We start from the raw sequence: 16,796 nt of genomic DNA, 5'->3' as shown, positions 1-16,796 counted from the left end.
TAGTACGCATGGCTGAATGTCTTTTTACGGATGGAGATTTTGGTGAATCAAATGGGTCTACCAAATTTGATTTAGTTGTACTCATTCACTTTTGCCATGTAAAACATGACTATTTTCATGCACTCGAGAAGTACTATCCATTCTTTTTTCAACACATATTTTCAATTCAACTTTATCATAAATTTTATTAAATTATTCATTTCTTTAGTATTATTATTATATTCTTTAATAATATAACAAAATGATGTGGTATCTAATTTCTGACAACCAATTTAGTGTAGCATGGTACATGTGAATGTGGTGGTGTTAAAGAGTTCTGTCAATGTCAATTATTTAGTTGCTTTGGGTTCTATGCGAATTGATTACCTATGTAGACTTTGGCCATGATATATACAAAATTTCATATACTTTTTGCAGTAAGAGATTGTCATATTTTTTGCTAATTTTAATCCAACGGATGACTTTGAATTGATGTAATGAGCAATTGTCTACATATATCTTCAATTGTGGTTGTTCATAACCTCATCACATATTGATATTATTACCATCAATTAAATTGTAGACGACAAAACACTTCAAAGATGTTGTTGTGGAGGCAAGAAAAACATAGAGTTGCATATATTGCATTGATGGTATGTTATTCTTGTTTTTCATAAACTTAAATTTCAATTAACTTTTGTCCTAAACTTTCTTTTATTGTTCATTTTTAGGATGTAGAGGGCAACATTATCTCTTCATACTGTTCGATGCCTGAACCCCATGTTGTAGTTGCTCCTGTCATACAGGAAGCTGGGTTTGGTGTTGTATCTAAATTGAGACACTTAAAAGTAGATCACGGGTTAGTTACAATGTTGGTCGAAAGGTGGAGGCTTGGAGACATATACTTTTCATCTTCCAACTGGAGAATGAACAATTACCTTGCAAGATGTGTCACTCCAATTGGGGCTTAAAGTTGATGGTCCTTCAGTAATTGGACCTACAATGTTTGATTGGGAAGATATGTGTGATATGTTGTTAGGGATTACACCGATTAAGGGGGTTCCTTGTTGGATCTACGGTGAAGCTAAAGTGGTTGTGGGAAGATATTTTGCCTATACATGACGACTCAAGTATAGAAGAAATACATGCCCATGCAAGGACATATATATTAGGACTAATTGGAGGGGTTCTTATGCCTGATAAAACAAGTAATAAAGTACACTTAATGTACTTAAATTTCTTAAGTAATCTTCACAAAACTCGAGGATATAATTGAGGGTCTGCTTGTTTAGATGTGTTGTACATGGAGATGTGTAGAGCAACAAATCGACATTCAAAGACCATGGGTGGTTGTGCATTGTTGTTACAATTATGGGCATGGTTTCATATGCCCTTTATTGCACCAATTTCGCGAATGCAATTTAGTTTCCCACTTGTATGTTGATGGAGCGGAGGTCCTGTTTTGACCTTTTGAAATGTCCCCCACAATTATTTAATTGGATACCGATCAAGGCTAGACCATATAGAACATAACCAGGTAACATGGTATTTGTCATTTAAATGTTTTTTCATAAAAAAATGAATCAGATAGTAATGGTCTGTTGATGCAGTTTACGTGGGCTCCGTATGGGGGATTAGAGTCAATTATTCCTACCCAAGCTTACAAAGACCAGACATTGTGGACATCATGCACAACATGTTCCTAAATTACCAAACAATCTTGATGACCTTCATAAAGTTGATATGAGAGGCAGTCAAGATGAGAATTGGGTTACTAGACATTCCCAATGGATAGACATGTGGAACAACAGGCGTCAACTAACATTGTCAGGAATTCCAGTTCTAGGGCCACTTGTCCACACAAGTGAGTACATGTCCTGGTATTTTGAGAATGCAATTTTATTTTTGTCTATTCCACAAATGTTGAATGACCCTAGGATGCAACGTGCCTCCACATTGACACATCTTCATTCTCCTGAATACCATGACAGTAGGGACCATCAAAACAGTCCTCATGTAGAGGCAAGTATGGATGCAAGAAGGCATTCCATTTTATCGTTCTCTGATCTATGCATGCCAAGCTTGTTTGGAGCTTATGCCCCTACTCCACCTTCGGCTCACGCGGTTGGTGGACCTTATGATAACTCATTTTATTTTATGAAAGCCATAACAAAATAGGTACTTCCTCTGCTACTTATGGAGGAGATTGAAGCACAACCTTCACAAGAAGATCCACCTAGACCTCCACAGGAAGAACCACCTAGACGTCCACATGGAAGGAGAAATCCAACTAGGAATAGACGGTGATCACGTTGTGGAATTGCACACCATTATGGAGAATGATTAGTTAATTACTACTTTTAATGTTCGATGTAGTCATAATGTCAACCGTATCTCAGACTTTCTTATGTAAGACAATTATGTTAAAATTAAATTTCATTCACTAATGCCAATCACTTCATCCTCTATTAAAGTTAATTATTGTGTCTTCTGTCAAAAAATGGAAAAATTGACCAAAAACCATCATGGAGAGTGTTGTTGTACCAGTTGGGGTGTATAGTTGAACTTTCTGTACAAATAGTCATTTTTCCTCTAATAATCGATTACAGGGGTATGTTAACGAATGTGAAAATTAAAAAGAAAGAGAGAAAGTGAAAGTGGGGGTAAGGGCTTGCTTCTAAGAGAAAGGGTGAAAGTGAAAGGGGATTATGATTTTAAAAAATAAAAAGTAAAATAAGTAAAGATAAAAGTAAAAAGGATAAAATTAGAATTTAGAAAAAGTTGGGGAGGTGAAGGGAGAATACAGGGTGGTGGAGGGAGTAACATTCAAAGGACTAGTGCTTAAATGGGCTGCACCTGATTAATAAATGGGATTGGGTTGTTGCACCTGTTGGGCAGATTTGATGCATTGGGCTTCTGCAATTGAGATGGGGGTGTTCCTCCCTACACCACCACAAATTTCTTCCTGCACAATCCCATTCCACAATTGCCCTGAAAATTGAATTACCGTAATTAAAACGTTAAAAAAACGGAAATGAAAAGATCAACATCCGTAGGCACAACCAAACGGATATGAATATCCGTTTAGACCTCCATAGCCAACTGAGTTTTTTTTTTGTTTTTCATGCAATAAAACACACAACTTTTTCTTAATAATGTTTTAGTAGTTAATGAATCTTTTTCATTCTTTTTCATTTTTTTCACATACCAGCACACACATTATATATATATATATATATATATATATATATATATATATATATATATATATATATATATATAGAAAAAGAAGAAGGGGGAGGGTGGTGGGTGTGAAGATGGGTGACGGAAATGAGAAAGAGAAGAAATGGGAGGTGGTGGGTGTGAAGGTGAGTGAGGAAAATGGAAAAGATAAGGAGAAGAGGGAGGGGGGCATGGGTGTGAGGGTGGGTGATGAAAATGGAAAAGAGAAGGAGAAGAGGGGAGGGGGGGTGGTGGGTGACGGAAATGGAAAAGAGAAAGAAAAGAGAGAGGGGGGAGGTGGTGTGTGCTGGAATGAGGGTATAGAATTAGGATTTTTAATTAAAAATATAAATAGTTAATTTAAAAGTGAAAAGAAAAATTAACTTAAGATAATTTTGGAAAAAAAGTAAATTGAAGAGGTGCTGGAAGAAGGCAGTGGTCGTGGAGGGAGCATCTTTCTTGAGATGGAGAGGCTGGATTATTGCACAAGTTGGGCCGCTGAGGTGGTTTGGGCTCTGATTAATGAAGTTGTGCTTTCTGGTGGAAAGTTGCTGCAACTCTAGGAAGGGCCTTTCATCCTGTACCTCCAAACCTTCAAGGTTTCATCATGCACTTCTAAATTCCATAAATACCTTAAAGTTCAGTGTATTAATTGAAGTAACATGGAATATATACTTTCTTCTTCCCTCTTATGTCCTCTGTCTGTACTTCCATTTTATTTTTTTTCCTTCTTTCCTTCAATATTCCTTCAAAGAAATTGAGGAAAATTTTTGTTGAACTTATTGGTTGGAAGTGGTGGTTTCAGGCAGTTGAAAGTAAAAGTATTGGCATTAGAAGTGAAAAAGTGGCATTTTAAGATTATGACATCAAACATGTGCATGCTTCCACCGTTAAACTCATATATTATAGTCGGATATAAAAAACCGATAAAAGAAAAATCGAATTTTGATATCGAGAATTGTTGGTCAGAAACCAAAAATCCACGCAGAGGCTTTAACACGCCGTGTGTAGAGGTGTTTCTGCTTATTCCTTTGTTAAACTTCATGACGTTTATCCATCATGATCAACCATCTCAAGGTTCTTTTCTCAAGACCAAAAATCATTATTTTCTCAAGACCCCTTCTATTCTGAATCACCACCACCTCCTCCTTAGTAACCATCTTTTTTTGAGCCCCCACCTATTCCCTTCTTCCCACCCTTTCCTTTCCCTCCACCTGCTCAAGAAACTAAGGCTGCTTTTCTAGTAAATTTCATTGGAAATTGGGAGTTGATTTCGGAAGTGCGAAAATCATATATCTATGAGATTTCGAAGGTGCTGACATGCCTAACTACACACCTGTGTTGTACAAACCGGAGGAGCCTAAATGGTTAAGGTTTACGGTGCTTAACCCAAACACCATCGCATTTCCATATTTGATAGAGGCATATACGTTTGTTTATTTTAAATGTTTAATTGTATTATATTATTTTAAAATCTAAAAGTTTATTAAATTATTTTAAAATGTTTAATTATATTATTTATAATGTAAAAGTTTCTTCTTTTAAAATGTTATAAATATTATTTTAAAATTTAAAAGTTTGTTTATTTTGAGTGTAAAAGTTTATTATATTATTTTTAAATGGTTAATTATATTATTTATAAACTTTTAATTAGATAATTTGTATACAATAATTTGTATGAATATTTTAAATTTATTAAAAATATAAATTTATTTAAAATTTATATGAAATAATTTTAAAAATTATTAGGTAGTTTTAAGTATTATTATTTTAGTGTTTTAATTTTTAAGTTTATAGATTATTTTTTGATTTTATAATTTAATTATAAATTTTTAATTTATTCTATTAGTTTTTCATTTTGTTAAAATTTTCAAATTGTGTGACTTTTTAAAATTATTTTTAAAAAATGGTATGTAAAATTGATATCAAAATTTTGAATGATTTTTTAGGTACTTATTTATTATTATTTTGGTATTTATTTTTAAATTTATTAGATAATTTATAATTGTTTAATTTATTGTATTAGTTTATAATTTTATAATTTAATTATAGATTTTGAATTTATAATTTTTTTTGTATGATTAAAATTTTAAATATATATTAACTAATTATAAATTAAAAGAGAGTAAAGAAGAAGAATGAAATCCAAGACAGGAAGATGCCAAAATGTGAGAGAGAAACCTAAAAGTGAAACTAAAACTGGTCAAGAATTTTGACTAGATTCTTTTCAGTTTTCTATAAATTAAAACAAATTAAAAATGTTTTTAATTAGGGGTGAAATAGGCATTTTGTTAAATTTTGGAGGTGCAGGTTGAAATCTTAGAGGTGCAGTGTTCATTTTGTCCAAATGAGAAGCAAAGAACCCTCTCAAGCTAGGGCTTTACACGATAAGAAATGGGGAGTTGCTCCCTCCACCCCCACACATCTCTTCCTCCACCTCCCCTTTACTTTTTTGCCCCTTCCTCCATCTTTCCTTTACTATTTTGCCCCTCAGTAAAATTTTATTTTTAAAATTATTATTTTTTAATTTTATTCATTTATAACATATTTCACTGATAACCTACGTAGTTCCTTGTATGAGTAAAATATTTTTCTGCAAAGTTTGGTGATCGTGAAAAGAATTATCAAGCAATCTTCCTCTTGTTCTCGGTGCAGTACGTGGTACAGTGCGTTTGTGGTGTAGTGTCCTTGTCGTGGTTCCTCTCCAGGTACGTAGTCATAATCCTTCCTATAATCCTAAACCCTAAACCCTTCCCATACTTCCAATAATCCTTTTAATATCGAAGCCTATAATCCTTGCATGAGCCGCAAAACGCAGTAAAATAAAACCGAAACATAAAAGGAACACTGCCTCTGGACGGATGACATCCTTCAACGGATGTCAACATCCGTTTAAGGCGAAACGGATGTCGACATCCGTTTTGCCTTAAACGGATGTTGACATCCGTTGAAGGATGTCATCCGTCCAGAGGCAGTTTCCTTTTACGTTTCGTTTTTATTTTATTTGTTTATTTTATTTACAGTAATTTATATTTAAATTTATAATTTTAAATGTTATATATGGTTAGTTTTTAAACCTAATAATTTTGTTAAAATATGAATTTGTTATAGATGATTTTTGTATCTTTAATTCTTTAATAATTTGATAATTATATAAAAAATTATTTATTACTCTATTTATATCAAATATATAATTTAATTATATTAATATTTTTATATTTGTTTGATTAATTATTAATTATGTTAATAAAGGTCATTATAATTTTGTAGGTGATTATTATTTAAAATGGATGAATATCTTCATATGGATTCTCAGATTGGTTGTAGTTTGAAATCTGATTTGTCTTCATCAATTAGCAAAGTTGTAGAGAGAGATTTAACAAATAGATTTACAACAAATGAAATATTTCATTCACGGGACCACTTAATTCAATGGGTAAGAGGGATGGCTTTTGATTTAGGATTTGTTGTGGTAATAGTAAGATCTGACATAGCTACTGGTGTACGGGGAAGAAAAACGTATGTCAAGCTTGGATGTGAAAGAGGGGGAAAATATAGGAAATACAAAGCTGATGCAGTGGCTAGTGTATACGGCACTCGTAAATGTGAATGTCCGTTTAGATTAAAGGGTAAACCATGTTCAGATGGGGCCGGATGGGTGTTGAAGGTGATGTGTGGACATCACAACCATGAGTTGGCTGAAACTTTAGTGGGTCACCCTTATGCTGGCAGGTTAAATACGAGTGAGAAGTCATTACTGGTTGATATGACAAAGAGTAAAGTTACACCTGCAAATATTTTATTAACACTCAAACAAAATAATGATCGAAATGTGACAACGATTAAACAAATCTACAACGCAAGGCATGCGTATAAACGATCATTAAGAGGGTCCAGAACTGAACTACAACAACTTATGATGTTGTTGGATCGGGATAAGTACATTCACTGGAGTAGGTGTGTTGATGATTCAAAGGTTGTTACTGACTTGTTTTGGACACATCCTGATGCGGTGAAATTGTTAAACTCATTTAATGTTGTATTTATGATGGATTCCACATATAAAACAAATAGATATAGACTTCCGTTGCTTGAGATTGTGGGTATGACGTCTACAGGGTTAACCTTCTCAGCAGCATTTGCTTTCTTGTCTACTGAAAGGCAGAGTAATTTCACATGGGCTTTGGAAAAGCTGAAAGGTTTATTTTTAACATCTGAGGGTGGTCCTAAAGTTATTGTGACTGACCGAGACTTGGCTTTGATGAATGCCATATCAAGTGTATTCCCTGAGTCATATCAGATGTTATGTCGGTTCCACATCCTTAAAAATGTTAAAGCTAAATGCAAAATGTTAGTTCATTCTACTGAGGTTTGGGAAGTGTTGATGGATGCATGGGAAAATGTGATGGATTGTGCTGATGAAAGCTTGTTTGCTGAGTATGTGAATGGTTTTGAATACGCAAGCAGATCATGGCCTTTGTTCTTTGAATATGTTAATCAGAATTGGATTATTCCGTACAGCACATACTTTGTAAAGTTCTGGACGAATAAAGTAATGCATTTAGGGAACACAACCACAAATAGGTATGTTGTAATGTTATTTTATTTATTTGTTTTGTAGATAAATATTTATTTGTACTTGTTGAAGTTTTTTTTTTTGTTTCAGGGCTGAATCTGCTCATTGGAGCCTGAAGAAAGTTCTGGGCAATAGTATGGGTGATTTGTGTTATTGTTGGGATAGTATTCATAACGTCATTATCTTACAACACAACAAGATTAAGGCGTCATTTGAAAGTAGTTTGTTGCTCAGGAGTGACTATTTTAAAGGCTACATATATAGAGAACTTATTGGGCGTGTGTCTCGATATGCATTGGATCTCATTGCTAAGGAATTGAAAATAGTGCAGCAGATAGGATTGGACTCCTCAAAGTGTGGATGCGTATTGAGACGTACATTTGGTGTCCCATGTGCATGTGAATTAGCACGATATCATCCTAGGATGATCCCTATAGGTGAATTTCATATCATGTGGCGAAGATTGCATTTCTCAAATGTTGAATTAAATGAAACTAAGCCTCAGTTATCCATTAAAGATGAGTTGAAACAAGTAGAAGAACGATTCAATGAGGTTGACATTGGCGGTAAAGTCACCATCAAGCAGAAGTTACTTGAGATTGTTTGTCCTACATTGACATCAATGGTCCCTCCATTACATAAAGTCAAGACAAAGGGTGCACAAAAAAGTAAAGTTAAACGAAGTGAAAGGTCTACTACGCGGGATCCATCATATTTTGAGTATGTGGACGCCTTTCATTCAACCATAGAATCTTCATCTGTGAGAAGTAAATTACAATCAAAGCCAAAAGCAATGAAGAAAAGGAGAGTTCCAATGATAGACCAGTTTCATTCTACTACTCACCCCTTCATTGTGGACGTTGTTGATGTTGTGGCTGATGGTCACTGTGGGTATAGATGCATTGAAATTATAAGAAATTATAAATGTCTATTACAAATACAAAGATAATAGAAAGTCCTGTAATACATAATCAGAAAAAGGAAATATAAAGTCCCATCAATTAGACGTCGACCGTCTACCACGCACATGCCTCTGCTCTCTCCTAGTGGTGGAATATTCGTCGATGCCTTCATTAGCAATCTGAAGCAGGTCCACTGACACCTGATGTGCAACAGTACCCTCGGTGACATGACGACACGATATCAAGGACTGTAACATTCTCGCCATTCGCCTAAATCTAGCCTGCATTATAATTATATCAAACAATTAAATAAACAAGGTGATCAAAATTTAATAATATAAGCAATGAAAAATAATATACCACGGCGCCAGATGGTGAAGGTGGAGACGATCTACGATGGGGTCGTGCCTCCCGTGGAACATCGGGGCGTTGTCTAGGTGCAAGAGCCGGTCGCGCGTCATCTGCAGCAACAATAATATAAGGATGCGAAACCCTCCTTAACCACTGAATGTACCCATCAACACAGTCAGAAGGGGATGTTGCATGTCTGACATTACTCACAACGTGAGCTCTGAAGTGCAACCACATATGATCAATGGCCACTACATCTGCATCTGGAACCGTAGTCGGTGATCGTGGAATGTCTTGCTGAAACCCAAATTGCCTCAGCACACGCTCAGGCAAATGACGACAAAGGGTGTCACCAATCCGAATCCATCCAGAATACATACAGATGCCGAAGAATGGCCGAATGCCCCGATGCCCCTCATACGGATGCCATACAACTCCACTGTATGTCAGCGCATCCAACTGTGATCGAATCTCTGTGAGAGTGGAACTCTGCCTAGGGCTCTGCCACCTCATGGCACGTGATGTGGTGTCATCGTAAGAAGCTACCAACCGCCTCCTCCCCATACTAGGGAAATGTTCGTATATCCAACTCTAAAAAATAATTATTCAATTAAATTTCATCCATCTTCGAACATGGAAATAAATACATGAAATAAATGTCAAAGTTATAACTGTACCTGAAATAGAGTCAAATATCCAGCCATCTGCTTCGTGGAGGCGAGACTCGCATCCCCGAGCTGGTCGTACAAATAGGCGAGTGCAGCAACACCCCAGGCATATCTGCCACACGCGTGTACGTCTCTAAATAACAATAAGTAAGACACGCGTATAGAACTGGCACTCTTATTTGCAAAAATTGTGCATCCTACTAGATGCAACAAATATGCTCTAGCAGCATAGTCCCAATGCTGCGACTCACACCTCTGAACATATATCTCTCTAAGCCAGCTGAGTCTGACTTTCGGACCACGTGCGTCCTCCATCTCAGAACCTGCTGTGCCACCATCAACGCCGAGTAGTTGCACAAGGGCTGTACGAGCCTCCTCAAACTCCAACTCCTCCAAATCACACATTTGCCCCATCACGGGCAGGTGAAGTAATGTCGAGACGTCATCAAGAGTAATCGACATCTCCCCTATAGGGAGATGGAAACTACTGGTCTCAAAATGCCACCTCTCTATGAATCCGAGGAGTAACCCCTTATCAACGTAATCATAACAAATCCCTGTAAGAGGCATCAAACTGGAATTCAACACAATGTCTTGAATTCCCTCGTGGCATGGTCCTAACTTATTTACTTTTTTTCCGTGGGAGATCAACTTCAGTGTGTCCCCTCGATCCTACACATCAATATTTAATAAATTTTCTATTAAAAAAATAATAAAATAAATTTTATTTTTGCACTCACCCGGCCTTGGGAAATAGCATAAGCTACATGTTGAACATAGTGCGTCAGCAATGAATGATCGTGTGGACCTCCAGGAAATCCAGCGACATCCTCTTGTATGTCATGAACATCTGCATGCTCCTCCTCATCGTCATCATCGTTAGGGGCCTCAAATGCATTCTCCTCTCCATGAGTCTCATACGCCTCATATGTTTGTTCCTCAACGACTCGCTCCTCAGCTATGGGGTCATGCTGGATAGGAGCTGCCCGACTTCTACGAGCAGAAACGGTAGGTCTTCTTCGAGCTTCGCCCTGCGACGAACTCTCTCCTCGAGAACTCTCTCCTCGAGAACTCTCACCTCGAGAATTAAAAGATGCACCACGTGTTCTTGCCATTTCTAACAATAATTTATTTATTTAATTTCAAAAATTAAAATAAATTATTGTTTCAAATATCATTAATAAACTATAAAAAATGCAATTCAAAATAAATTAAACTAATAATAATTAATTTATTAACTTACAACAAAAATTAAATAAAAGAAACAATTAGCTAATTAATTAAAATAATATATTTAAATACATTTTCATTTAATTATTATTAAATTAATTATTATTACAAATACAAATTTACTATAAATAAAATAAATACAAATACAAATTTACTAATATTAAATAAATTAAATTGATAATATTTATTTTAAGAAATAAAAATAATTTAAATATATAAAAGTTTTCGTATCTAATTCTTAATCAATTTATTTACAAACTACAAATAAAAAATTTTATAAAATATTCAAATAATAATCTAAGTCAAAAGAAAATTTAAAAACATTTAACAATAAATATATCAAATATATAAATATATATTTCAGTTATAATAATTTAAAAACAATTAAAAAAATAAAAAAAATGCAGCACAGCCGAAACGGATGTGGGATATCCGATTAGCCTTCAACGGATATCCCACATCCGTCGACGGAAGTCGGACATCCGTCGAAGGCAAACGGATGTCCCACATCCGTTTTAGCCTTTCGTGCACAGTAAAATCGTCGACAGAGAAGGGTTGAAAGAACCAACCTGGAACGCAGATCTGCTCTTCCACGCTGTTCCTCCGCACACGCTATTCCTCTGCACCAGTTTTGCTCCACACCAAACGATCTTCTACAAAAACGAAAAACAAAGAAGAAAGAAGAAATGGAGAAAAATGGAGAAGTTGGAGAGGTTACGGAAGTGAGGAAGAGGTTACGGAAGTGAGGGAGAGGTTACGGAAGTGAGAAGTGAGAGATGGAAATGAAAGGTTGGTAGGTGTAGGGCAGTAAATGAAAAGTAAAAAAATTTTACTTTAGGACATAATTGAAATTATATAAAATTGGGTTAGAACATAATTAGAATTATATAAAATTGGGGAGGTGGAGGGAGAAGCACGTGGGGGTGGAGGGAGTAATGCCCTAAGAAATGAGAAGATGAAGTAAGCTCGAGTTACTTCTCAGTGCACGTGTGAGAGCTCAAATCAGAGATTGAAGATGATTGGAAGGCAGAGATGAGAGCAGTGCGAGGAAGAAAAGGAGAAGCGTCCGATTGGGAGAATTGCGAAGCGCCAAGTATCAAGGTTTCCCTTTTCTTTCCTTCTGCTTCTGACCCTAAATAAAGGGGCTTTATCTGTAAATTGAGAGTAGCGAGCGGAGGGTGAGAGGCTCCGTGAGAGAGTTGTGCGAGATAGTCATAGTTAGGGTTTACGCGCATTTCGTAGTGTAGATTTTTGACGCTCTTGGATTGTTGATCGAGCCTCACGGTGGTGACAGCCCGTGAGCACCTCGGCGTTGCTTTTACGGTGCTTGTAATTTTCTGTTTTCAATTCAATTTAGTCCAATTACATTGTGATGTTTTACTTTCTGTTCAAGATTCTGGTTCGGTTTAGGAGTTTTATGCAGATTTTACGCTTCCTAAAGTTTCAGTTGTGCTTTTAAACTGTTAAATGTTTTAGATAATGATAGTTTCCATTGTTTTGATTTCTGTCGGTTGAAATTAGTTTTTTGCATTTGATAGTTCTTGATTTAGCATCTGTTTCTACATTTAGGTTTTATGAGTTTACTTCAATTTTAGGTGATGCACATTGCTAGTCTAATTCTTCCATCAGTTTCATTCAATTTCTGGTTTTGTTTTGAATTCAATTGATAACAGATCTGGTTAGGTAGATTGTAATTAGGTTCTTTTATTTGATTGCAAGTAGCTTAGTTAGTTTCTTGATTCCAGATTTTTGCTTATGATGAGTTGTTTACGCTAGTCTATTTTCATTAGGAGTTTACAGGTTCTTAGAGTAGATTGTTTGTTTAATTGCATTTAGGTTAGGTTGTGCATCTGATATTGATTAAAAGATTGCAGTAGAGTCACATTTGCTATGGTTTGTTACAGAGAGTATGCATTTGCACAAACTAAGTTCTGAATTGGGACTTAATTACCCCAGAGAGGGTATACCTTTACAGGATGTCTTCCTGAGTTGCAAATAAATACTATGATGTACTAATCCTTGCATTTTGGATTCCAATTCATGAATCTAATCAATGATTTAGTGTTTGAGTAATATTTTTAGGTGTTCTAGATTCTGATTTAGTAATTCTTCACATCCATTTATATTGTTTTCTCTTTCCTTAATGTTTTGAATTGATCATTTTTTTAGAGTTCTGATAATTGGATTTTAGATTTTAATTTCTTAGATTTTAGGTTGTTTACTCATGATTCATTCAACTTTGACTTTTCACTTCATTTTACCATTCTTTCACTGTCCAGATTAGGTTCATTCTGTCATTGTATCGTTTCATATAGGTTCATGTCATTTAGCATTTAGATTTCTTAGCTTTTATATTTGTTGAATATAGCACTGTTGGATCTTGTCTGATACCATTTTTTTCTTTACATTTCAGGTTTATTTCTTAGTAGTTTAGATTTCTATTTTATTTCATTTTTTTTCTTTCTTTAAACAGATTCTAGTTTATTTTCTTTTTAAAATTACATGTCTTTTATTTTTAATTTCCCCACCTTGTCTTTTAGTTAGTTAATAATAAATAAAATAAAAGATTTAACTCTACACTTTAAGCTTAATTTTAGTTGAGTCCTTGGATTGATCCCGAGGTTTGCCCTTCTACTACATTAGTGGGGAAACTTAGGTTTTGTTCTCTTTCTGTGCGACCAAATCGAGTTTAACCGTACTTTTGTAATTAAAAAATATTTGGGAGGTGCAGGGAACATTTAGTGGTGGTGGTGGGAGCAACAGTTAAAGAAAAAGAGAACAAAACCCATATTCGCCCAAGCCCCATTAGCCATTACATCTCAGTCTTGACCTAAACTCAATTAGTGTAACCGTGCAGTGACGAGAAAACAATGGGAGTTTCAGATTACGCGGTTAGTGTCGAACATTGTGATAACCATTACGAGGTATGTTGTGCTATCATGTTTAGGTTATATTCCCTTGATCATTTAGATTTTTTACTCAAAACACAATCATTCCATAGTTACAATCATATATTTGCGTTTGAATGTTTTGTATACACATTTTTCAGACTTAGTGTCATCAAGAACGATGAATATCTTGCAAGGGAAACGCAAGCGCCAAGACCGGGCTTCTGCACTCTCTGTGTCGATGACCAACGAGGAGCAGGTGATTTACAATATCATTCGCGGGAAGGAGATGGGGATATGGCAAGGGGACATCAAAAGAGAAACCAACATCCCTGACAGCATTTTGAAGAAATCCATCAAGTTGCTAATCTCCAAGACTCTTATCAAGGAAGTTGTGAACATCCAAAACAAGTCCAAGAAGGTGTTGATGGCCATGGAATTCGAGCCCTCTAAGGAGATCACTGGTGGAGAGTGGTATACCGAAGGCAGGCTCGACACACAGCTCATTGATGCTCTGTCTGATGTCTGCTTGAAGCTTATTTCCCGGAAAAAGATCGCTACTCGCGATGCAATCCTTGAGTGGACTAGAACCTTAGGAAGTGAGGTTTTTCCTAGGGGAGTCAGTTCAGGACAGGTGGAACAAATTTTAAAAGTTTTGGTTATGGAAAATAAGTTACTAGAGGTGAACAGCACTGGTTTTGGGGATTTTTCATCTGTTCCTGTTGGTGAAGTTTGTTTTAGGCTGGCGAAAAAGGTAGGCACCAATGTAAGCAAATAACACTATTAAGTGCACTAATTTTTCGATTATGTTATTCAATCATTCCCTAACATTGCTTTTAATGTTTGAACAGGAAGAATTTTCTACGAGACTTTCACAGGTTAGATCTGAACATGAGTCAGCTCCTACACCGGATGATGCCAGTAATGCAGAAGACGACATACGTAGGACACAGTGCTGGGTCAAGATCGTTGGTGGGAAGAAAAAGGGTCGACTGTACGGTGCAGGACAACTTGCTGCAAACTATACAACATCGAGAGGAGGTACTCTGAAGCACCAACCTTCTTCTTCCACCACTGCTCCTGACGAGGTCGTTCTCCGCCTCACGCAGGCACTGAAGCAACGTGACCAGGAAATCACTGATCTGAGAGCAGAATTTACAAACTTTAAGGCCCTGGTCATGAGAGTGTTGCCTGAAATTTCACAGGATGAATTCAATATCCCTCTGACCCAGCCACGATCCTCCTTGTCACCTACTGCCCCTCACTAGCCTATATCAGTCCAACCCTCATCAGTCCAACCCTCATCAGTCCAACCAACACCAGTCTAGCCATCAACAGTCCAACCATCAATACAGGAGCAGGATGATGAAGAATATCATTTTGATGATAACTATGTACATTATTAGTTTCATTTTGTTATTACTTGTTATAGAAACATTTGGATATTACAACAGTTGTAGTTTAGATCATTTCGATGTTAGATCAACTGGATGACTTTGGATGTTAGATCCTTTCATTATGTTAGATTGTTATATGTTTTAACTATATAAATACATGTTCTATGGATTAATAGATGTTCTATGGATATTGATCAATGATTGCATCTTTGAGATGCACATTATGCAGGTTTGTATGTGCTTGAAAACTGTTATGCAGGTCTGTTTGTGCTTGAAAACTGTTATGCAGGTCTGTTTATGTTGTTAGTTTCGTTCGAAATACAATTATCTCTTAAATTTTCTTCCAACTTACCGAAGGCTTTTGCCCTTCGGTAAATACACACGTTAGGTATTTACCGAAGGCTTTAGCCCTTCGGTAATAACCGAGGGCTTTTGCCCTTTGATAATTACCGAGGGCTTTAGCTCTTCGATAATTACCGAAGGCTTTTGGCCCTCGGTAATTACCGAAGGTTTTTGTCCTTTGGTAATTACCGAAGGCTTTTGGCCCTCAATAGTTACCGAAAGCTTTTAGTCCTCGGTAAATGTTAGCGATAAGGGATTTACTGACGACTCTTTGGTCGTCGATAAGTCGTCTGTAATTACCTTTTATCGACGGTTTTGGACTATTTTTGAGGGCTTCTGACCTTCGGTAATGCCCTTCTTTTTTGTAGTGATAACATAAGGTACGTATAAGAAATAGTTTTATTAATTAAAGATAAAGATATGTAAATAAAAAACTAAAATCGTATAGAAAAAGAAAAAGAGTAAGTCCTATTGGTCATTACATCTCCTATTCCTAACCTAAACTCAATTAGCGTAACCGTGCAGTGACGAGAAAACAACGGGAGTTTCAGATTACACGATGTCAGTGTCGAGCATTGTGATAACCATTACGAGGTGTGTTGTGCTACCATGTTTAGGTTATATTCCCTTGATCTTTTGGATTTTTTACTCAAAACGCAATCATCCCATAGTTACAATCGTATATTTGCGTTTGAATGTTTTCTTTACACAGTTTTAAGACTTAGTGTCATCAAGAACGATGAGCATCTTGCAAGAGAAACAACGCAAGCGCCAAGACCTGGCTTCTGCACTCTATGCGTCGATGACGAACGAGGAGCGGGTGATTTACAACATCATTCGTGGGAAGAAGGAGATAAGGATATGGCAAGGGGACATTGAAAGAGAAACCAACATCCCTAACATTTTGAAGAAATCCATCAAGTTGCTAATCTCCAGGACTCTTATTAAGGAAGTTGTGAACATCCAAAACAAGTCCAAGAAGGTGTTGATGGCCACAAAATTTTAGCCCTCTAAGGAGATCACTGGTGAAGAGTGGTATGCCGAAGGCAGGCTCGACACAAAGCTCATTGATGCTCTGTCTGATGTTTGCCTAAAGCTTATTTCCCGAAAAAAGATCGCTACCCGCGATGCAATCCCCGAGTGAACTAGAACCTTAGGAAGTGAGGTTTTTCCTGGTGGAGTCAGTCCAGAACAGGTGGAACAAATTTTGAAAGTTTTGGTTATGGAAAATGAGTTACAAG

The 16,796-nt window shown here is 36.2% G+C and overlaps 3 protein-coding genes across 15 annotated transcripts; 2 read left to right on the top strand and 1 right to left on the bottom strand.

Moving 5' to 3' along the window:
- Positions 1-6,646: 6,646 nt before the first annotated feature.
- LOC128195262 (uncharacterized) lies at positions 6,647-8,726 on the top strand. The gene is made up of 3 exons (XM_052872497.1): positions 6,647-7,158; positions 7,276-7,785; positions 7,868-8,726. Exons 1-3 carry the CDS (start codon positions 6,647-6,649, stop codon positions 8,724-8,726), a joined length of 1,881 nt encoding a protein of 626 aa, XP_052728457.1.
- Positions 8,650-10,813, bottom strand: LOC128195261 (protein MAIN-LIKE 1-like). Its single transcript, XM_052872496.1, has 5 exons — positions 10,439-10,813; positions 9,708-10,370; positions 9,241-9,621; positions 9,040-9,140; positions 8,650-8,960 (listed from the first exon to the last, which is right to left on the bottom strand). The coding sequence occupies exons 1-5, from the start codon at positions 10,811-10,813 to the stop codon at positions 8,921-8,923; spliced, it is 1,560 nt and encodes a 519-aa protein (XP_052728456.1). The 3' UTR covers positions 8,650-8,920.
- A 1,021-nt stretch (positions 10,814-11,834) lies between these two features.
- Positions 11,835-15,386, top strand: LOC108327257 (uncharacterized). Of its 13 annotated transcripts, none has more exons than XM_052872334.1 (4): positions 11,835-12,029; positions 13,786-13,852; positions 13,978-14,582; positions 14,668-15,386. In XM_052872334.1, the coding sequence occupies exons 3-4, from the start codon at positions 13,998-14,000 to the stop codon at positions 15,082-15,084; spliced, it is 1,002 nt and encodes a 333-aa protein (XP_052728294.1). In that variant the 5' UTR covers positions 11,835-12,029; positions 13,786-13,852; positions 13,978-13,997; the 3' UTR covers positions 15,085-15,386. The 13 variants fall into 13 exon arrangements, with proteins under 13 accessions (XP_052728294.1, XP_052728295.1, XP_017416470.2 ...); XM_052872335.1 differs by having other exon boundaries at positions 13,660-13,852; XM_052872341.1 differs by having other exon boundaries at positions 11,836-12,029; positions 13,978-14,570.
- Positions 15,387-16,796: the final 1,410 nt, after the last annotated feature.

This window comes from Vigna angularis, chromosome 2 (genome assembly GCF_016808095.1).
Source record: "Vigna angularis cultivar LongXiaoDou No.4 chromosome 2, ASM1680809v1, whole genome shotgun sequence".
Lineage (NCBI taxonomy): Eukaryota > Viridiplantae > Streptophyta > Magnoliopsida > Fabales > Fabaceae > Vigna > Vigna angularis.
The sequence above is the reverse complement of the archived record's forward strand: the minus strand, read 5'-3'. Positions and strand labels throughout refer to the sequence as shown.